Raw genomic sequence first — 23,442 nt, 5'->3', positions numbered from 1 at the left:
AACATATTCTATAAAGTTTCTGCCTTCATAGAGCTTACATCCTGGGCAAGAGGAGCGGACAGATGGTAAATAAACAAGATAATTACTAGTGGTGTTAGTGTCACCAAGGGCAGAGTAGAAAGATGTGGGAGTAACTGGAAGCAGCCATTTCAGAGGTGGGCATGGAGGGCCTACTGGGGAGTTGACATTTGAGCCGAACCTGAAGCATGAGATGCAGCCAGCCCTGCCAAGTGCAGGAACAAGCTGCTCTTCCATTGCATAAGGTCTTGAGCCCCAGTTATCCCTAAGGATGAACCTTGAGGCTTGTGGCCTGTCATTTGCTTCTTATTATGAGAAGGTTTAGAGAAAGCAGACACCAAAGTTCCTGAGAAGGAACTAACACCACCAAGAGTACAAGAGAGCTCAGAACCAGGAGGTGGGGACCACTCCTAGAAAATGTGTTCACCACAAGACTTTGCCTAGTGGCAGCATGATAGTTTGATGGCCACATACACTTCTGCTATATTGTGTGCATCTAATTTTATGCAGTGGATTAACAACTGAGCATGACCACCCACTGTGGTACCAGCAGCATCCATGTCCCGAAAGGTTGACCCAGGGTTGTCCTGGGTGGGGGCAGTATGGGCATGACTGGAAATGACTTGGGATCATGGGAGAGAGCTAAGGTCAGGGTAAGAGGGAACAAGGCCAAGTAGGGCTGGGAAAGTAAACAGAAGGCATGTGGTCAAGAAGGAGTGTATGTGCTGGGAGCTGAGTTGGCGGGGAAGGGGGTGCTGAGAAACGTTGGTGCCCTGAGGAGACCAGCCAAACCCTGTGGCATGGGAATGAGCTATGGGTCATAGAAATTATTTTCAGAGCATGGACGAAGCCACCCACTGCTAGAAACAGATGGACATTTAGGCAAATATAATCAGCTGCATTTCTACACATATGAAGAAGCGTATGTTTGTGTGGGGCAGGGAGGGCTTAGCCTTTTACTCTCTCATTGTACACGTCAAGTTTCATTCATATCCATGGACATTTTGAATGCCACAAAGAACGTTTTAAGAATTCCAAAATTTCTTCATACCTTGGATAACAGCCAAGTTTCCCAGTCATTTCAGGGCTGTAACTATTGACTTGTTAAATCTGAGTTTAGAAAACAAAACAAAAATCCACCCGTATATGCCATATATGCTGTTTTGACAGTTGTCCTTTTCTGTTTAGTTACCATAAGGTGGCTATCCAAAGTAAGCTCTGTATGCAAGGAGCCGCCTAATGAATAGTAGTGGATGAGGTTAATGCAGATAAATAACAATGAGGCTTTTAAAAATGGAGTCAATTTTCAAGGTGACTTATGAAATGTCATATTATAGGTGGTTGGAGACATCTGCATTTTAATGATATTCTTTTTTTTTTTTTTTTTTTTACTTGTACATAGAATACTTGGTGATATGGCAAGAAAGAGCTTAATCTCCATGTTTTAAAAAGTAATCATTAATGATAAAAGAGATGGGCACCCTGAAAAAGAGTATTATTTTTTCTGTTCATTCTCCCTCAGAGGAGGCAGTTATTAGCTGGTGTTAGGAATTCTGATTGTCAGACTAAATGGAACTTTGTACGCACATTAAAAGCATTATCATTAAGCAGTGACTGATAACGAAGAGCATATTCATATTGGAATGATAGGCAGTCTGGAAAAGCCTGCAGTACAGAGCAGGCACCTCAGCCCTGATAAAACTCATTTATCTCATCTTCTAATCAGCTTTATTTTGAAGATTCTTACATTGGTTTTCTTCACTAGTTCTAAACCATCAGTGCCTAATTTTGAGGAAAAAATAATATATTTCAGTGTCTATATTTTAATAAAGTATGTATATGTTATAATTGTGGACAATGTCCTCATCCTTGCATGAAGTCAGTTCCATGCTCAGACCTCTGCCACATTGAGAGGCCCTGCCACAGGGAGGGTCTGTGCCTGGAGGAGTTGGTCTTGCATTGTCTGTTAATCCCATCACAGTCACAGAGACCGGTAAAAATAAAATACGTGCAGGTCTACCCACAGCATCTTATGTGTGCTATTACCTGGAGACAATAAATGACTTCTTAAATTCCCATTCCAGCCCTAGAATCCATGCATTTGGCAGTTAGTCCACAAGTTAAACAGAAGCTTTAACACCCAATTTTAGGCAAAACACCATAATTCCTGTAATATCTCTCTAGGAGGTTTTATCCTTTCAAGGTTTGTCTTTCAAAGACACCCTCTTTGACTTCTTTGCTCCATCCTGATCTCCCTCCTCAAACAAATACTTTCTCTGTGCCTCACATTGCAGGTCGCAAATAAAGAGAAAACGATGAATCTAGAATGATCTGGCGATAGTCTTTCCTTGGGTGAAATGTTTAAATCCTGTCTGTCGAGGTTTTGAGCCTAGAGAATGAATTATGCACAGATGAAAAGCAGGATTTTTCTGGTTCAGGGGACACATTTACACTGTCCCTCCCTGTGGAAGCTCAGTTCATTATTAGAGGAGACTGTGGGAGATTTAACACAGCCTTTTGTGGGGAGGATGCTGGGAAGAAGGAGACATGCAGCTAGAATCTGTGTCATTACAAGGCTTTTCAGAGGAAGACACGTTTGAGGAGATGTCTGTGATGGGGCTGAATCTCTTCATTCCGTCCCCATAGAGGATAATTCTCATGCAGAAGTAGTCTTCAAGAAAAACTTTTGGGGTTTCTTCCTTTGGCTAAGTATTTAATCTGTGGGCATAAATGTACAGTTTGCAGGTTATTTTAGAAAGAAGCACTTCTAAGAGAAGACATATTAGTATTGATATTTCTTTTTAAACTCGTAATATTTGCAGATACTTAGAAATGTTTAAAAATGGCTATTTTATTTAGAATAACACAAAGAAAAGCCTTCTTTACAAGTGTGTTTTAAGTAATGCACCTCACTTTACCTGGTATGTTAGAACGGGCCAACTTTGACAATCCTAAAACCTTTAACCAGGGAATACTCTGTGAGATGAGAATTGACAGTGTGGCATTGACCTGGACTGAGCAAAAGTCCAATGACTGGCAAAGAAAGGCATTCTTTTGCATCACAGGTTCTCCTCCTCTATTGGCATGTATAGAAACACTTTGAAAGGATCTCAGACACCTGGTCAGTTGGACTTAACTTCCAAGGAAGCATCAATATTTCTAAACATTACTTAATAAACCACTTGGATCATAAGAAATTCAGAAAACATTATATGCTCAAGCCCAAAGAAATAAGTTTCTTAGGTGGGAAAAAAAAAATACTTTTTCTTTGTATCTCTCTTCTGGTCTGCTCGTCGTTTCATTTATGTGAAACTGGGTGAAGAGTGCACTGCATTTATTTACCCTTAACTGTTGGTGGTGGATTACTTTTCCCAGTGATGGAAGAACATTTGAAAACAGAGTTTGTTATGAGAGAGAAGAAAGAGAGTCACACATATTACACATATAGGTATGGTTGTCAGTGAAAAATGGATGAACAGAGTACATTGGCATGGGGCGGGTTGAACTTCCAGAACATTTTATATTGAACATGAACTTTCCAGTTGAATGTGGTCTGCTTTAGGAAGTGACATAAAGAAGGTAACTTAAAACAAAATAAAACAACAACAACACACAAAAAAGAAGACGGTAACTTAAATCCGAAAGGCCTTTTAAAGGCTCAGCCTCCAAGTGGGTTTGGTGTAAGTAAATCTAGGTCAAACAAGGGCTACTTACAGAGCAGCAGATAGCAGTCAACCAGTTATGGAGGCTATTCTTCTGCAGATGAACATGCCTAAATTTGGGAAGTTTGGTGTCATCAGAAGTTTTATGTCATCAGACTTTAGATGACATAAAAAAGAAAGAATCAGGCTGGATACTGTGGCTCACGCCTGTCATTCCAGCACTTTGGGAGGCCAAGACGGAAGGATTGTTTTTTGATCCCGGGAGTTCAAGTTTAGCCTGTGCAACATAGTAAGACCCCTGTCTCTACAAAGAAATGAAAAATAAGCCAGGAGTGGTGGCACATGCCTGTAGTCCCAGCTACTTGAGAGCCTGAGCTAAGAGGATTGTTTTAACCCAGGAGATTGAGCCTGCAGTGAGCTATGATGGCACCACGGTACTTCAGCCTAGACAAGAGAGTGAGATCCTGTCTCTTTAAAAAAACAAACAAACAAACAAAAAAACTGCTCAGTGTGATGGTTCACACCTGTGGTTCCAGCTACTCGGAGGTGCTGATATAGTAGGATTGCTTGAGCCCAGGAGACAGAGGTTGTAGTGAGCCAAGATCTTGCCGCTGCATTCCAGCCTGGACTGCACTCCAGCCTGAACGACAGAGCAAAACCTTGTCTCAAAAAAAAAAAAAAAAAAAAAAAAAAATCAAAATAGGTTCCACATTAAACCCTTTTCCTTATAGCCACATACTTCAAATGGGACCAGAGCCAATCCTGAGACAACAATTGGCCTATTATGAACCCTGCTGGAAAAATACACATATATGTATATATACTGTTTTGTCCTCCAAAAGAAGTGATCAGTGAAAGTGTGAAAAGAGAAAATGAGGACAGGCAGCCCCCTCCCCTGAAGTATGGCTGATAGTGTACTTACAAGGAGTGGGGCAGGGCAGAGAAACAAAATGAATTAACGTAAGAAATAATTTCAGTTAACACTCATAATGCTACCTATGACATTAACAGATTTGCTTAATTTAGAAGAGTCTCTTCTCTGGAATAATTCACAAACCTTGCCAAATTTGTTCCTGGACAAAATTATTGAACATTTTGTAATTAGATTTTGGGCGCAGAACTGATAAAGGTGGTAGAATTCATATTTTGCTCAGTAGGCTAACTCAGGTCTCATTGACTCACGTAAAACTCCAGTTGTTTTAGTAAGCAGAAATGCAGTGTCTAATGTGTCTGATGCAATCACTACTGCAAAGCATAACCTTGCTGTACCTCTCCACCCAACACCACCACTAAATACTGAATAAAGATGAAACTGAGTAAAATCTACACACTCACCCTCAGCCAGAGGCTGTCCTTTTTCTGAAGTCATGTGTATCAGTGGTCACTATCCGCAGACAAGCTAGAATCGTGACTTTACCTGCCAGAGGTCTGAAGGGATTTTTGTTTGTCTGTGCGTTTTTCTCTCTCCTGTTTGCAAAACAGAATAACCAGCCAGGTGCCATGACTTATGCCTGCAATCCCAGCACTTTGGGAAGCCAAAGCGGATGGATTGGAGGTCAGGAGTTCCAGACCAGTCTGGCCAACATGGTGAAACACCATCTCTACTAAAAATACAAAAAAAATTAGCTGGGCGTGGTGGCGTGCGCCTGTAATCCCAGCTACTCGAGAGGCAGAGGCAGGGTAATTGCTTGAACCGGGGAGGTGGAGGTTGTAGTGGGTGGAGATCACACCACTGCACTCCAGCCTGAGCGACAGAGCAAGACTCCATCTCAAACACACACACACACACACACACACACACACACACACACACTCTCTCTCTCTCTCTCTCTCACTCTCACTCTCTCTCTCTCTTTCTCTCTCTCCCACCTTAAGACTCCATCTCAAACACACACACACATACACACACACACTCACTCACTCTCTCTCTCTCTCTCTCTCCCTCCCACCTTCCCAGAAAGACATTCTAACATTCACATAAAAAGTGTATAAAAATATTGTGATTATTAGTTTATTTTCACATAGGGGCAATAAATGCAAATCTGTTTTAAAATAAAATTTAAATACAATATTAAAGTACGGTGACCCAGGAACTGCAATGGTAGGAAGGCGTTCCTCCCCTACCCCCTACTTGCTGTGCTATTGCACTGACCACATCTTAAATAACAGTGATCTGGCTGAGATTTCAATTGAAAACCATAAAGTGGGAGACAGTGCTTTGACTTTGTTTTTTGCAAGGACGGGACAGAGAGATGCTCGTGTCCCAAAGGCCACATGGCAAGTCACCTAAGAATAAACTGTTGTGTCCACCTAAGAGACATACTGAAGATCCAAACATGAGAATAAACCCTGCACAGTGAGTTGCTCCTTGTTCTGTAGTAATGAGTATGACCTTACCTTTCATAACCATTTATCTTTCTTGACTGAGTCTTTGGGAAGTACTCCATGAATTAAAAATTAGCTTTTTGAATTGTATAATTCCTACCTCCCATAGGATGTTAATATAATTGATAATATCCCTAAGGACTAGTTGTCCTGGATTGAAGTTTGTGTATACATCTGTAAGGAAAGAGTATGATTCCTGCCCTGCTTTCCTCATAGGATTCTTCCAGGGATCAATGGAACCACTTTCTCTCTTAAAAGATATAAAAATTCCTTATGTTATCCATATAGCACTTCTGCAGAGGAGGTAGGAACAAGAACTTTTGCCTCTATATTGTCATATAGATTGAGACCCCAGAAATCATAATGAAATCTTAGGATTTTAGAATGTATCCAGCTAAGGACTAGAACAATTTAATACTCTCTCACCCAATAACATTTGGAAAAAGTATAGAAGTGTTCTTCTGTGAACTTTTTAAACATTTGTATCATTTAGGTTGGACTGTATGGGAAACAAATCTGTAGAAAAAGCGGGAGCTGAAAGAATTGGGAAGAAAAAAGGGTGGATGGCATTGCAGGAAGAGAATCCTTCTTCCACTTTGGCCAACACAGGTGAAATGTATTTAGAAATACCTTGCTGAAATGTAGAAAGGGGAACATCAATTATAAGAATATTCCCATCAGCAGGGATGTTAAATAGAAATTAACTATATTCATTTCATTGCTATTAATTTGAAGTAGGTATTGAATACAGTCTACTCGTTTCATGTGTTGTCATTTTATTTTAGGAAATGGTGAAAAATTTCTCACTTTCATTGGTTCACACTTATTCTTCATCTGTCTTCTAAACTAATTATCCCACAAGTCCCTAAACACGTGGTTGCCCCTATACCACAGGGCTTGTGGGAACTGCAGCTGTGTTGGCTAGCAAGGGGATATGGTGGAGATTTGAGTTTTGCGCCTGGTAACTAAGTACCCAGAATTTTTCTAAAGCCCAGATCTGGTGCTATTTTCATTGTTTACCTGATCATCTTAATGAACTCCTTGAAGGCAGATAGTGCCTTGACTTGCCTTTATGAGCTGAATGTTTGTTTACATTATGAAAGGACAATCGTTGACCTTAAGTGAATGTTACCAATAAAGACCTGGAGGAAAGTATGATTTATTGACAAACTGGAGCAAATGACTTGCTTCATTGTTCCAACGGATTTTTTAAAAGCTATCATTACTCTTCTACCTTCTGTTGTATATTACTTTCTCTTATGTAACCACAGAACGTTTTTACTCACTTACGTATGGGTTATTTTTCTAAAACACAAATCTGTTTGTGTCTTCTCTGATTTGCATTTTTTTTAAATCATCCAGAATAAAAATTTCATCTCAATTTGGTTTGGTGCCATCTAGCATAAACCTGAGCCTCAACACCACATCCTCCATCAATACATTGCCCGGTAATGCAGAAGCTTTCCATTACTGCCTGAAGAAGAAACCGCTAGAAAAGCCCAGCAGCTGCCAAAAGTTATGCCAGTATATGATAATTACATCAAACAGTCCAAAATATTTTGAATTTTGAATTATTTACCCTTACTAATATACATAATTTACATAGGTAATTTTAAGAATTGACTAGATTTAAAAAGCAAATGCTTTTGTTTAATAAACGATAGACTAAAGAAAAAAGTGGAAGTTATTAGCTAAAAAGTAGAAAACCTTTACTAATGATGTAGAAAGCAGTAATTATGGTCATACTACCCGAGATTCCAATGCTGTGAAATTTTTCAGATCTTCATGAGAAGACAGTCTAGAGATAACGGTGCTCCTGAGAATGGAGGGATAGATATTTATTTTTACATTTATTTCTAAATAAAACCTTCATTTAGCACTTTAAAGTAGAAAGCAGATTTTTATTGCTTTCATGAGCATAAATAGGAACTCCAAGCACAACTATTTCATAAAATATAGATTTTTGTGTAAAACCTATGTACTATAGATTTTGCTATTATATCTAGTTATGTTTAAAAATATTACTTCTATATCTCTAAATACCATTTGTCACTGAAAGGAATCAGGAGCACTTAGAGAAATTATTGGTTTTAGGTCTGAGGCAAGAAATATGTAAGTTGGGTTTGGAACATCTTGTCATACTGGAGAAGAAGAAGGTTATCAATGACCACTAAGACTTTGTCAAAAGAATTCAGAAGCCTGCTTCAATAAGCTCTTGCAAGCTTTTATCAATAAAGACATAATTTCAATGGATTGAAACATATCAAATACATTTAAGTCCATGGATTCATAATTATAGTTCAAGGCCTGGCCCAGTGGCTCACGCCTGTAATCCCAGCACTTTGGGAGGCTGAGGTAGGTGGATTACAAGATCAAGTGTTCAAGGCCAGCCCGGCCAACATGGTTAAACACAGTCTCTACTAAAAATACAAAAAAAAAAAAAAAAAAAATTGCTGGGCATGGTGGTGCATACCTGTAATCCCAGCTACTCAGGAGGCAGAGGCAGGAGAATCGCTTAAAACCAGAAGGTGAAAGTTGTAGTAAGCCAAGATCGTGCCATTGCACTCCAGCCTGGACGTAAGAGTGAAATTCCATCTCAGAAAAAAAGAAAAGAAAGAGAAAACTGGCAAATAGAAAGATTTAGGTACCTCTCCTGCCTTTTCTTGATGACCTGATCTCAGGGTACCTCAGAGGGAAATTTATTTTGTAGAATTATTCCAGCTAATAAATGAAGAATGAAGAATAGAATGTCACTTTGAAATTTTAGTGAATTATTGGATCTAGGCAAATATCAGAGCTAACGGTATCATGGAAGCAGGCAGTCAGAGGTTACAGTTGTATGCCTCCTGATGGAAGTTCAAACACGGCATGAAATGGTCTGTTTGAGTTATTATATACTGGCATAACTTTTGGCAGCTAATGGGCTTTTCTATATTGGTTTCTTCTTCAGGCAGTAATGGAAAGCTTTTGCATTACCAAGCAGTGTATTGATGGGGGATTAGGTGTCAAAGCCCAGAGTTATGCTAGGTGGCATCAAATCCCCATCCTCTGTTAGAACTTGAATGAGATCAAGGCTCTAGATGGAATTATCAGTCTATAGGGATGCAGAGGACAGAGGAACGTGTTAAATCATGGCTGTGTTACAATGAGAAGAATTCAGAATGTGGAAACTCTACCAGACAACCCAATGCCTTCAACAGCAGTTTTTTTTTTTTTTTAATTGCAAGGGAAGATTAGAAACAGAAGAAACTTATAAAGAAATTTAAAGAATATGTCAAAGAGTCATAATGTATGAACCTTATATGAATACAGATTCAGGCAATCTGAAGTTAAATTTGAATTATAAGATATTGAAGTGCGTATTTGATATAGGTAATTATTTTTATTTTTAGATGTGATAATGTTTTTTTAAAAAAATTATTTTTCAGAGACACACAGAAACACAGGTGAAATTATGTGATGATTGGTTTTTACTCCAAAATAATCTGGCTTGGCAGGCTAGGATGGGATTGACACAAGGGGAGTTGATAGGAGTATAAATCAAACAAGATGGTCAAGTATTGATGATTCTTGAATCCAAGCAGTAAACCTAACTGGTTTTTTATTCTTGTCTCTCTCCTTTTGCATGTATTTGAAAGTTTCCGAAATAGAAGTTAATACGTAGCTACAATATATACATATCAATATATATTCATTCCACAAGATAGGTAAAATTGCAAAGTTTCATCCAGGTTTAAATGTTAAAATAGAATCCTTTATCACTGCACACCTACTAGAATGGCTAGACTCCAAAACACTGACATTTGCAAGTCTTTGTAGTGAGTGTTGTGAAATAATATATAAAACTAACAGATTACTCTGGTGTATACTGCTACAAACATGGTAACTTTTTAATATCATATGCAGACTTACAGTCAAAAGGGAGACTCTAAATTGTGTTATAAATTAGGAATCTCAAAACCTGAAGAACATTTGGATTTAGTTGGAGAGATATAAAATGGTACTGCATGATAAAGATGTGAAATTTAATAATTTTATGGCAAATATATAAAATTTAAAAAGCTAAAGGGCTTAGCCAGAGCAGGACTTTTACATGCCCCAGAGCCCTGCCAGGGATCTTGACCTTGAGTAGGTATCTTTTGTGTTTCTGAGTTCATTTTTTCTTTGTTGGTAAATAAACTTCTTTGTTTTTTTTCTAGTTGGGGAATGGCAGTCAATGTGTATTCTACCTCGATAACCCAAGAGACTATGAGCAGACATGACATCATTGCATGGGTTAATGACATAGTATCTTTAAACTACACAAAAGTGGAACAGCTTTGTTCAGGTAAGACATTTTCTTTTAAGTGTTGACCTAAATGTTTACGGTCTGTCATGTGGAATGTGATTTTATGAACCATAGATGCTGTATTTTGGGTAGGAAAAAGTATATATTGCTATTGGCATGTAATTAAAGGGGGGAAACTCAGACATAACTAAAGGACATATTGGGGAAAGTGTTTAGAGCATCCAAAAGCACAGGCAGGGCCACACGGACACGTATTTGGAAAGGTCTCTGGCTTGAGCTTTGTAATGCCTTCTTACCGGCTCCTAACCTCTTCTCTGTCATCCCGTCTGCTGTCACACTTGCCTTTTGAAAACACCAACTGGTTCTTAGAACACTCCTCCTTTAAAATCTCCAGGGCTCCACATTGTCCTTCGTACAGCATAAACTTCAAACTCTCTTCATAGACTAATGAGGTCCTTAGTAGTCTCAATTTCACCCTCTACATCTCCCTCCCTTATACTTCAGCCATACTAAATAATCTTTGTTCCCCAAAGACTCCTTTCCTTTTGTATCCCATAGCTTTTTTCATGATTCTTTTGCTAAGGTCTTTCCCCTTCTTTTCATTTGTGGGAAAATCTTTTTCACACTTTAAAATCTGGCTCACCTGCCACCTGCTCTGAGAAGCATTCCCCAGCCTCCTAGGCCCCATGGTGTTCCTGAAACACTGCCCATCCTCCAGAATGACACTTGCCATGCCATATTAGGCTATCTAAATCCTCCTGCCCCTGAAGGTGTTCGGAGTCCTTGAAGACAGGACTGCATTTTGTTCTTTGTTGAATGTCTCTAGATGCCTGTACTTGGTATGATGTAGGTCTGCAAGGAGTATATATATTGAGTTAAACTTAAAATATTTGACTTCAGTGATAAAATAATAGCATGTTTTAAAAACACACTGCTAGGCCTGGTGTGGTGACTCATGCCTGTAATCCTAGCACTTTGGGAGGCCGAAAAGAGACGATCGCTTGAGCCCAGGAGTTCGAGGCTGCAGTGAGCTATGATCGTGCCACTGCACAACAGCCTAGGTGACACAGTGAGACCATATCTCTAAAACAAATTAAAACAAAACAAAAAATATGCTGCTAGTAAAGTAATCTATTCTTTGGTCTGAGTATTTGTGAAAGAAATAAACAGTCCTTCTTTGGAAACAGGGAGTGTTTCCTTTTTGTAAACAAATAGATAAGAGATTTCCAATAGATAAGAGATTTCCTCTTTGCCTTTGGCTTCAACATGAAAATGGTGTTAGAAATAGAAAATACCACTGAACTGTATTTGTGTAAAATGTCATGAGCCAGAATAGATATGAAGAAGTCAACATTCTGCTGTTTCTCCCAGAGGGTCAAGTATAAAAAAGATTTTATGCAGTACAGTTAGAATTTCAAAAGCCTTCAGTAGTCACTTTCAGATGTTGTCTGAGTTCAACACCCACCGGTGTAAATATTCTCCCTTTACTGAGTCTGGATTTGATCAGAATACTCCTAGAGAACTAACTTTGCATATAATTGACATCTCTTTCCCCATGATCATTTTTCCTATGAAGAGGACAGTAAGGTTGGCCAGAACTTAGGCACTGCCTCACCCACAAATCTGTGCCCAGGTCTCAGACTTGAAGTCTTAGGATTCATGAGGTCAGTAGTGGGTGCTAGCTAACCACTTCTTTGCCCTTCAATACAAGATTGAGAAAAGCTGACTTAGACAGTGATGATGATGTCCCAGGCATATATATTGTTAGTTTACTGAAATGTCTCTAAAAGTTACTTTCAGAGACAACTCCTATTGCATCTTATGCAGCTTCAGATCTCCACACACCCAAATATTACTGTGCTTTTCTTGCTGTGCATTCTTGAGCTCTCTAATATTTTATTTTTAACTTGCTGCCAAAAAAGAAACCAAAAACAGTTTCTGTCATTAGCAATCACCTTGTTCATAGCACATACCCCTTTGTATTGTAATTGTGAAATTGTCTATTTCTTCACAATGCTGACACATGGTTTTCTCTCAGAAATGCTCATTTTGGAGATGAATGAACTGCAGTTCGCAACTACTAAGGGGCAAAGACAAAAATGTGTCTCTTACGCACAGAGTAGGTTTATGTGCATCTAGATAAGGGAAACAGGGTTGGTTATCAAGAAAAAGAGACTTAGGAAGGAAGGGGATAAAGAAAAGTTTCACAGCTAAAATCCCCAGTCACAAGTCTTAAATGTTAAAGGAAACCATGAGGAACTTCCTATGCTGCAATATACTTGGAGAGTTTTTGGCAGCAAATGAAATAAGAGCAAATTGTAATTTTTAGATAATGTAGTAATGTGTTTATTAGCAATATACATAATCTTTGCAGATCTTTAAAATTTCTCATAGAGCAAACTCAAACTCTTAAGGGACATTTGTAAAGGATTCATATATGGTCATCTTAAAGCATGGGTGTACATTTCCAGTCTCTGTAGCTACATTGCCATCAAGTGTGGCTTGATTTAAAAACACAAAAAAACCCGTAGAAGCAATTTTGATCACTATTGAACAGATACACGTGATTTCCATTAGGATAACTTACTGGCTACCTAAGATTACAAGATCAATGGTTCAGAAGAATGAAGTAGATTTAAAGGTTCCTTTCTTCTCTGAAATATGTTTCTTGCTAGAAAAAAAAAAAAGGAAGTTAATCTCCATAGTAGAGAGACAGGTCTTTTATTTTAGGTAACAGTTTTCTCAAAGTATAAACTGTAGACTCTATGCTTTTATAATTTCCTGGGGAGCTGCTGAAAAAAAAGCAGATGACCTTCTAAATCGGTACCTCTGAGTGTAGCCTAGAAATCTGAGTTTAACAAGTACAAGTTTAAGTACTGTTGTGCTACAGCCTAGAGCTTGCAGTGCATTTTACCCTAAACCAATAAATATGAGTTTAAATTATCTAAAACATACTTGGAAGTTTCCTTATTCATAATTTAATCTGTGACTTTTGTCCTCAGCAATGGCATTTAACGGGAAGAAGCTATCTTTCTGTTTATTTATTTATGAATTTATTTATTTATACCCTTCATTGTTCTAGAAAATATTTAAGGCAGCCAGGACAGTGCTATTAGGATAGGAAGAAAGCCAAATGTTGTTGACTTAAGTGACTTATACTCCTCATACTTATGAGTAGTCAGATTTCTTAGGTAATATTTTTTCTTCAATGTTTGTTTTAATTTTTTTAGTTTACTGTGTGGGATTTTATTTTAACAGTAGGCCCAGGAAAAACATATGTGAAATACTTTCTCCTATTTAAAATGACTTAAAATTTCAACATCATTTCTTACTCTCTTTCCTGAAGACTTATGCTCTAATCCTGGTGGTTCCCATTTTGAATTTTTTTCCTGTTGCATTATTTCCTATTTCTGTTTTTAAAAATTTCCAGCTAAGAGATCTCCCTCCAGCTCAATATTAAAACTCACACCAGCTTTTTTTTTAATTCATGAAATGCTAAAAGACTGCCTCACATTGGTGGTGTGTTTTACTGAGCATTTTCTGCCTTTATATAACATCTCATTTGTTCCCATGTAGGCATTTTTGAAAGTTCTTTAAAGGAAAGATGGTGTGAGAAAGGAGAACACTTGGAAATATGTTTGTAGTAAGTTGCAAAACAATGAAAATGACTCACTTTTATCTCCTGTTATTTTGTCCCAAGAATATAACCTCATGAAAATTTTCTTTGAACATTAAATCTGGGTCACGTAATTATACGCATATCTGGTTTTCATTTATTTCTTGTGACAGCCTTTAGGTTTCAAGTAAAAACATGAGCTATATAAATGGAGAATGGACTATCAATGAATGTGAATACTACCTATAATAATTCAGCAATCTACTGCTCACCTAAATCTATTTTTAAATGAATAATTGTGGATTTCCCATGGTGGAGTGAGAAGGTTGAACCACATGTAATATCAGATTGGTTCAGCTTATAAATATTTTCCATTTTAATTCAATTGCTTTATAAAAGTTAAAGGGCTTTGGGGGTGATAGGGAACTTTTTTTTTTTTTGCTTTAGTACTAGCTCAAAGTAAATAACTAAATCTTTTACAAGGTAATGATGAGGGTGAATACATAGCATGGTGCTAAAAATCTCTAGAAGCTTTAGCAACTTTAGATACCTTAGTGGAGGTGATAGAGAAGATAAGGTACTTAAAGGGGAAGAAAAAGAAATGGGGAGGGAGGAGTAGGATGGAGCGGGACAAAGTGCATCTTTTCCTTCTTTTCCTCTGTCTCACCCCTTGCCCCTGCCCCCACATATCAAGCCTCCTTTGAGACGTCTTTGTGACATTTATTTTTCTGTGTCCTGATCCTCTGCCCTAGGCTGGAGCTAAGCAGCAGAGCCACTGGGTCCAATGCTGGGTCATCCTGCTGCTTGGCAGACTGAGCACCTGCCTTGATTCCTGTCCTCATGAGGCCAGGCTTCCCTTTTCTCCCTGCGCACCTTCTCTCCCTCCTCCCCAGTTGCTCCACTAGACGAGCCGACATCTGACTTGCGACAAATGCTAGATACAATCTGCATGTAGTGCTGGCACTGCCTGAACTGACACTATACCCTGGACTGTCACTTGTCTGTCACTGAGAGCTGTTCTTTTCCTGAGCATTTTAGTATTTTAATAAAATATCATTTGAATTAAACCATTTTTAGATGGGAAATTGAGATTCCTGACTTGCTTTATAAAAAAGAGAAAATTATGAGGATTTGATTCAGTTTCAATTTGTGCTTCATCAGATTGGTTCAAGTTTTGTCTTGGATCGAGTCACTGGGATTTTGCTCTTCCAGGAGACCTTCTGAATTTGGCTAATGATGCTGTAGTCACATTTGCAATTCTGGTTGCATGATGGCTGTGTAGAAGAAGCTAGTATTTAGAGTATACTCTGGGGATTCACACAGGTGTATCCATCAGATGGCCCTGGGACCTGTGGTGCAGGTGCTCTGGGACCCACCCCAATGGCCGTCATTCCTGAGCCCAGCAAAGTGTTCTTTGTGACCATTTTTTGCCGCAGATCAGTGCCTGTTAAATAGGTTGATCCCAGCCTCATGTGTTTTCCCTGTGCCTCCTCTCTTCTGTCCACAGAGACGTCTGTCAGGACAAGTTACTGATGAAATCAGCTCAGAGTCTAAATTTAGTAGGGCTTCTCTTATTGGCTCCCTGGTATTGAAACCAAGTAAGGATATTCTGTCAGTGTCTATAAGCATAAGAGTTTACTTAGCTTTATAAAATCACTGACTGTTATTTTCTGTAAGAAAGTTAGGTCATCTCAGATTATATTACTATTAGGGAGGTAATGTAATATAATGGACTATTATGCATACTTGTGATATATTACATAGAGTCTGTTTTTTTGCTGACAGTTTTTCTCTCTAATTATTTGACTTAAACTAATTTTAAAAGTTTACGTGGCCTCAGCATGTGAAGTAATTGGAGAATAAAAGGGATAAAAAAAAGTTGGATGATGGTAGGGAAGGGTCCAGCCTCATGCTCAATTGCTTCAGGCAGTAACATTCAGTAATATACTCTAGTGTTGCCACTAATGCACTGGTTGAAAGGGATTTTATTTTTGGAGCAGGATAGGTAATACAGTAGGTTTTTTTTTTTTCTTCTGAATTTGTTCATTTACATATGTCTTGACATTTTGCCACTGAAGATAAATATAAATTGATGTTTCTATTTTTGTTGGGGCTTTTTGTTTGTTTACTGTCTTTTGTAATGTTTAATACCATGGTGGGGGTAAGTGTGTATCCATTCACCTTCATTTACCAAACTTCTCTATAATTTTTTTTACACATATGGATGATAAATCTTTGAAAGCAACCAGCCACATCTTCGTTTATGTCCTTACTGCATTCAATTCTGATCATCAGTTTAGTTTTATTTAACAGGCATATTTTCAGCCTTTCTTTAGGCTAGGCCTGGGGACCCAGTGATAAATAAGACATAGTCATTGCCCTCAAAGAGCTCAGTATAGCAGGGTACTGTCCTACAAAAGACTAGAGACCATGCTGGGTGGTAAGTGCTGGTTTGGAAGCACTTTGAGCATAAAAGAAGGAAGTAAATGAAGGGAGGTAGGGACATAGCAAGTCAGTAGAAAGATTTACTCAGATTCTCTGGGAGTGGCTGGGTGCTTCTGGATGACTTAGAATGGCCATAGTTTGGGAAACACGTCAGAAATGCCCTCCTCCCTCTTGAGTCAGATGGGGTGATTAGTATGTAGGATACTGTGTGGGGTACTTAGTTTCAACTACCCTGAGAGACTCCCCAAGCTAGGGTGGCCTTTGACTTATGACACAGGGACTCTAGTCAGTGAAATGCATGTGCTTTAGTAGGTACAGCCCTTTAAGTACATGAAGCATATTGTTGTCTCTATTCTATTTCTAGAGAAATATAAAGGATTTTCTTGATGATCTCATCACATGAATATGTGAAAATTGTTTTTACTCTTATTTGTTTGAAGCAACTAGGCATGTGGGATATTCTCAGGAAACCCTAGAATTGCCCACTTCTTTTGGAGGAGTGCACCAGATACTTTTAAATACTAAAGCCAGTCCTCAGTAATAACTGCTTAGTCTCTAACTGTATAGATGTCATGTGACTATATTAATATTTATCACAGGAACAGACCTACAGATACATCCCTATATCCTATTCCCATTTCTGCTGGAGCCTCTTCTGGGTAGTGACGATGAACACCATAAACAACGGGAAATTAGAAAAACAGGCTTAGGGAAAAATAGATCACTTGGAATGCCATTATTTTATTGAAGACTAACAATATATATACTCAACAAAAAATCAAGGAACATGTGATCACAATGAACTTTATAGAGTGCCTTAACAGGAATAAGCAAATCAGTGACATATTCAAAGCAGGATTAATGATAGCCTTTGAGAAATCTCAATAAATGCACTCTCTCTCTCTCTCGCTCTCTCTCCCTCTTTTTATCTCACACATACAAACACACACACACACACACACACACACACACACACACACACACAGAATTTGTGCAAAGCAGTACCCTTAAAGGGAATCTTTTATTTTTTTTTCCATATGTGGGAAAATTCCCAGATGTCATAGTTGAGTGCAGGCTTCAGGGTTCTTATTGAATGTATCACTAATTCACAAACTCCATTGTATCTACCCTACTATACTAAGACCCTGCTGAGATTTACCTGCCCCCAAACCATGAACAGGTGGGTGGTTATGAGTCTAGAGATGAGAACTGTTGTACCAAGGGATGGGCCATCAAAAGAAATATAAGTTGGATACAGTTGGTGAGAATGATACTGACCATAATACTAAGGAGCCTCTAAAGCCTCATCACTGACTTCATTAACTTCAGCGACTGGAGCCCTAACTCCATAGCCCCAGGGATCTTGGCAAAGGTTGTGAGAAAACTTGCTGGAGTCCAAGGACATGATAGGTTTTAAGACTCATTTATAATTCATCATTCTAATTACAGAAACCTTTAGAGCCCTTTCTCTTCTGATTTTGTCTCTGTTATATGATAAGTTGCTTTCTTTTAAAGCACATAATGATATGCTTATTTTGAAATCACTCACCAAGATCAATAAAAGCCACTATCTTAACAAGGAAAAGATGTGTCTTTCGACATATTGAAAGTTATTTTGATTTTTTTGAAAAGATGTCAGTCACTTTGTATGATGGACATGTTCCTTGTAAAACATTATTTTGCATTTATCATGCTACTTTTTCTTTTCCTTTTCTCCCTTTCAGTTTAAATTATCTGAAGACTTTAACAGGAAGAGTGTAAATTTGGGGAAACATAGTCATTTCCTTTAATAAATGTATTTATGATAGCTTAAGCACCTCATATGTTTATCTGAGGAAAGACAAGAATTAGAGAAACCCTCAAATGTTTTTCAACAGATAAGCTGGAGGATCTTAGGAATGTGTTCATACCCTTGCTTGTCTGGTAGAAAGCCAAGGACCTCATTTTATTTTTTGTTCCTTGTCCTTTGAATCTAAAACATGCATTTTGTTTTGTATCTGAAACAGTCCAGTTCAAGCCCTTTCATTTTTATAGCTCTGATTATTTTAACCAGTTACATTCTAGATAGTTTTATACATTAGGGGCATAATGATGTCATAATGCCTTAGCTTTTATTTCTCTTTCTCTCTCTGCCATTTTCAGTGTGTTTTTGTATATATTATTTCTTTTAATTCATATAACAGCCCCGTGAGGAAGAATAGGATTTTTTAATTTCTATTTTATGAGGCTAAAAGCTCCAAGAAGTCATGTTCACAGCTGATAATGAGAATTGAGGTGTCCTTGGATCATAGCCCAGCACTCTCACTGCTGTATGTGTGGCAGCTGTGGATGCAGTGCAGGGTTCACTGTGTGTTCGCCCATGTGGATGTGTTTCTGATTCTTTCCATATCCATTTAGCAGACGGCCCTTAAACATCACCTCTAGGAAAAGAAGGAAAGTCTGTATCTCCATCCTTTACATTCTACTTGAAGAAATGAGACATATCTGGTAATTCTGCTAATAGCAAGGATCTGTCCCAATGGTATCATCATCAAGAACTTTCTTACCAAAATAATGAGACAGAGACATTTGTTCCCAGTCTTAAGAAATTCTTCCTTCTCCACCTACTATAAGTAGAGTGGAGAAAGAGCCTCCCATTCTCTCTGACTGTTTTTCTTGTTCCTTTTCTTGGTCTAACCTCTTTTCCTCCAAGCAAGATGAGGCAGCTCCAAAATGTTGCCACCTACCTCGGAGGAACTTTGTATCTCTGTCAGAATAATTCTTGTCCAGTGAAACAACAAAGATGATGCCTCCTTAGACATATGCACATGCACATCTCTGCACTGTCCACCAGTTGAATCCCAGGAATATGATCCTTTCCTTATTTTGATCCTAGGCTACCTTTTGAACAAGCCTGTACCTAAGAGGACTGCCTGCACATCCTTATTTCCTCCTTTCTATTCTATTGAAGTAATTACAACATCTAGGATAATTTTCTTACAAGCGTAGTCCCTGCAAAGGATTTATTTATCAAGTTATTACTGTTTTCTATATAATTAATCCAGTTCACTAAACCTGTATTGTAGTAGCCATGCTAAGAGGCTCCATCAGTACTTCTGCAACCCTTTCTTTAATATGAAAAGTTGATGGTTTCTTAGCCTTATATAAAGGGACTTACTAATGCAGCATTTAAGAGTGGACACCGATTTCCCATCCAGCCGCTATCCCTTCCTTCCCGTGTCTTAATTCCCAACTCCAGCCAGTTTGTAGCTCCTGAAATTTTTCCATATAGACATTCCAGATCTGCCAGGGGGTATGGTAGCAGACACTGTGCTAGTAAAGTAGAAAGATGAATTGAATACCGTCCCTAATCTTAAAGATTTACTCACCAATCATCCAGGAGAGACAACTAATTAAAATGCAAGTGAAATCCCTGTTAGATTTCTATATCCGGTATAGTGAAACAATTCTGTGTTGGAAACAAGAAAGCTTCATAGAGGAGGTGAGGTTTGGACCAAGCTTTTAAGAATGAAAAGTTACTATTCAAGTATGAAAGAGGACAGAAGGGCAAATTAGACAAAAAAAAAGTTTGATCAAGGCAGAAAGAAGGTGCAGTGTTTTGTGCATGTACATTGCATGTGTAAGACATCTGTAACACATATTAAAATTCAAGGCAGCAAAAGAAGGACAGTAATGCTTCAAGTAATAAGTGCTGTATTCAAAGAAAGGGAAGATTATTTCCATCTAGAAAAGCTTTTTGTCTTACCCTTGTTTGGGTCTGTGGCCAAACCGTCATTCAAATTTAGTGGATGGTCAATAAATATTTATGAAGTTGCATTGAATTGAAATGCTATTCAAACTAGGTTTTTAATATGGATAGGATTCAGGCAGAAAAGAAGATGGTGATTTTGAGGAAAGTTACCCTTTAGATATCATTTTGATGTTCTGCACATTGCTTTATTTATTCCTGCAGTCAGCAGATATTTATTGAATACCTGCAATGTGTCAGGTGGTGGATTAGGATTGGAGGATACACCACTCTACAAAACACAACACAGATCATATCCAGTTAGGACCTATCCCTTTACTACCAAAGTTCTCCGTGACATGTCTCTTCAGAGAGAGCAAGTTCCTTTTCCTCAGCTTACCTGAGTACAAAGCAAAGGCAGAGCAAGGACCCAAGACAAAAGTAGACGTCCAGCCTATCTTGCCATCATTCAGTGTGGGACACTAATGGGCAGTCCGTACATTGGAATATCCAAAATGCTAGCAGGCATCTGGTTTCTACACAGTTAAGATAAGCCAAACATCTCCAAATTCTTCTGCTCTTCAAGAGAAAACTTTTTTCTAACCATTTTTTTTCTGAATTGTGTGTTTTAATTTATAGTTTATCAGACATGCAGACAGTATTAAAAAGGAGTAACATAAATCACTGTCAAATGTTTGGGCATGTTAGAATTGCATAGCTGGAAACAGAATAATGACATTACTTGGCAACTCATAAAGTCACCATCATTTTTCAGATTGGGTTTCTTTTCCACCCTGAAACCATTACGTAATTCTGACAAATAGCAAATTACTTCTATTTGTCCCCTCCCTCCCAAGGGTGTGCTCTTACCCAAATATTAACACTCATAAGCTTTTTATGACTAAATTATTTGACATGAGAAGCATATAAATGTGAAACTAATGCCAGTCCTGTTTCCTGCAGTTTCTCTTCACATTCTGCATGAGGAGGATCGTTCTCCATTTTCACTTCTTCTAAATTACATTTATATGACAGTCCATGGAAGAACTTTAGAAAACTGTTGAAGGGGCCAAATTTTAATGAAAACATGTACATCAACTTTAAATTTGCACAGAATTATGTTAAAATCCAGTATTTTTTTTAACATCACAGAAGTCCCTTCCTGCTTCTTTTTTTTTTTTTCTAAAAATTATTCCATTCTTTTATTTCTACTGTGGTCATATGATTAAATCTGTGAAGTAGATACTGTACACTCTTCATGCTGATTTGGGATCCTTCTGATACTGGAGTGTACTTAGAAAGCAAAGTATATTTTGGGATTAACCTGGGAAATACAAAGAAAGCAACTCATGAGAACAACGTTCTGTTATGTATCACAGTCCGCATGAGTGTTATGTGGTGCCTGAATGTGAGTTCCTCTATAAGGGCTGCGGACTTCCTTTGGTGCCACACCTGGCCTTCTGGGCTTTCTCTGGCTAATAGGACTCTTCTCAGGGAGCTGCATGGGAAGGAACACCCTCCTCTAGAAAGCAGTAATAGGGGATATTATTGGTGTAGGTGAAACTAGTGGACTGGATTGAGGAGAGTGGCCATAAGTAAGGAGTTCTCACCTGCAAGTCTTGGGCAAAGGGTGAAATGGCTGAGATCTGAGAAGAATCCTGGAGCTTCTAGTCTCTACTCCCAGGGATAGTGACCTCAGCCACAAAATGAGCAACTTGAGAAAGGGCTGCATTGTGTAGGCATGGACTGCGGGTTTGTGCTGGTCCACTCATACCAGCATATTTTGCCTTATACTAAAAGCCTCTCTGTGGGCTACCATACATAGAGTTAGTGTAGTGGCCTGGTCTGTGTAACTGCTGATAGTATGATGTGGGTAATGGTTCAGTAGAAACTCTCTGAGAAAATGGGAAAAGTAATCAGCTTTAGGTTTTTAACTTGTAATTTAATTTGACCTAAAAATAAAATGTTTATTTCATTTTCATTCTGAAAATTGGAACTTAAAAATGGCATTCTCTAAAGACATTTGTACCCAGAAGTCAGCATTGGTTTGCCTACCAAATTAGTTAAGCTTCTTCTTTTCCTGGTATTTAAAGCCTTGAGCAATTTAGCTGCATTCCACCTTTCCAGCATTTGTCCCCACAGCTTCTCTACCTATCATACACATTTCCTCAAACACCTTTCACGTATATGCCCTTATTCCCTGTCTTTGCTTGGAATGTCTCCTTTGAAAGTCATCTCAAATGCCACTTTCCTTTTTTTCTTTCTGATCACCTTCAACAAAATGTGAGCTCTCTCTCTTTTCAGTTTTCAGACCTTTACAAAGCCTTAGGCTCACTGAGTACTTGTTTTAAGCCTTCAGCATTAGGAGTTAAGCTCCTTGAAGACAGAAAATGATCATGTAAGTTTGGTTTGACTGTATCTGTTTGATAATACTGATGACTCTTTCTGGATTTTTATTGGACTTTGAACTAACTGTATGGCCTACCCATACTAATATTGATGTATCTAGGCTATACAGTTTAGCACTTACAGTTGTTTTGTATTTTTGCTGTTTTTCCATGTGTATTTCTCCAGACTCTCAAGACTAAGTTACTTGGTTCTTATTAAGACTAAGGTCATATTCCCCAATAACTATTTGCCGGTTTGTTTTACATTGCTAAATAAACAAAGGGACATCTCTCCATGCTACCTACAAATGGACATTTCTTTAGAGGTGACCTGTAACTACAAAAATTAGATAAGATCTCTTATCTTTTCAGATTCTTACCTTCTACTCAAGCTCTTCTTAAGTCTTACCTTAAATTTAAGTCCTATAAATTTAAACTTGACCTTATATAGTCAGTACTAAAAAAAACACACACACACATCTTTTTGTCCATTAAAGCAGAAAGGTAATACAACAAGCGTGTGAGGATACGTAAGTGCACATGTGGAGAAGCTGTATCCCACAGTATTACAGTTTCATGAAACTTTCTATTTTCATGACCCTAATGAGAAAACTGACTTCTTTAAAATGGGTTTCATATGTAGCTTTCTAACTTATTTTTCATCTGTAATAAAGGCTTTTTATGTTCCCTTTGCTCCTCTATCTGGAATGCCAAATTCTAACTTTAGCTCCACTCTCAGACTCTAGCCTCTGAGACATCTCACTGCCAGTTTCAGTATCAGCCTCCCTGGAAGCCAGTGACGTTTTGTTCTGCACACCATTCCTGCCCTGTGCTCCCAGTGCCTCTCCTAATTCTTCCTTCTTGACTGCTCTGTAAAAGCCAAATTCTATTTTACCAAGTCAGACACCTTATTT

The 23,442-nt window shown here is 38.2% G+C and overlaps 1 protein-coding gene across 4 annotated transcripts in view; it reads left to right on the top strand.

Annotated features, from left to right (window-relative positions):
- Window positions 1-23,442, top strand: part of MAPRE2 (microtubule associated protein RP/EB family member 2) — a 167,377-nt gene that overhangs the window by 79,455 nt on the left and 64,480 nt on the right. For 3 of the 4 annotated variants that reach the window (XM_074383625.1, XM_074383624.1, XM_003924737.4), the window contains one exon: window positions 10,265-10,392. The exons of the other annotated variant lie outside the window; for it this stretch is intronic. In XM_074383625.1, the coding sequence (XP_074239726.1) occupies window positions 10,272-10,392 (121 nt within the window). In that variant the 5' untranslated portion in view covers window positions 10,265-10,271. The remainder of the gene's footprint in view (window positions 1-10,264; window positions 10,393-23,442) is intronic. 4 annotated transcript variants of the gene reach the window in all.

This window comes from Saimiri boliviensis, chromosome 13, assembly GCF_048565385.1.
Source record: "Saimiri boliviensis isolate mSaiBol1 chromosome 13, mSaiBol1.pri, whole genome shotgun sequence".
NCBI lineage: Eukaryota > Metazoa > Chordata > Mammalia > Primates > Cebidae > Saimiri > Saimiri boliviensis.
This window is presented reverse-complemented; position numbering and strand designations above follow the sequence as displayed.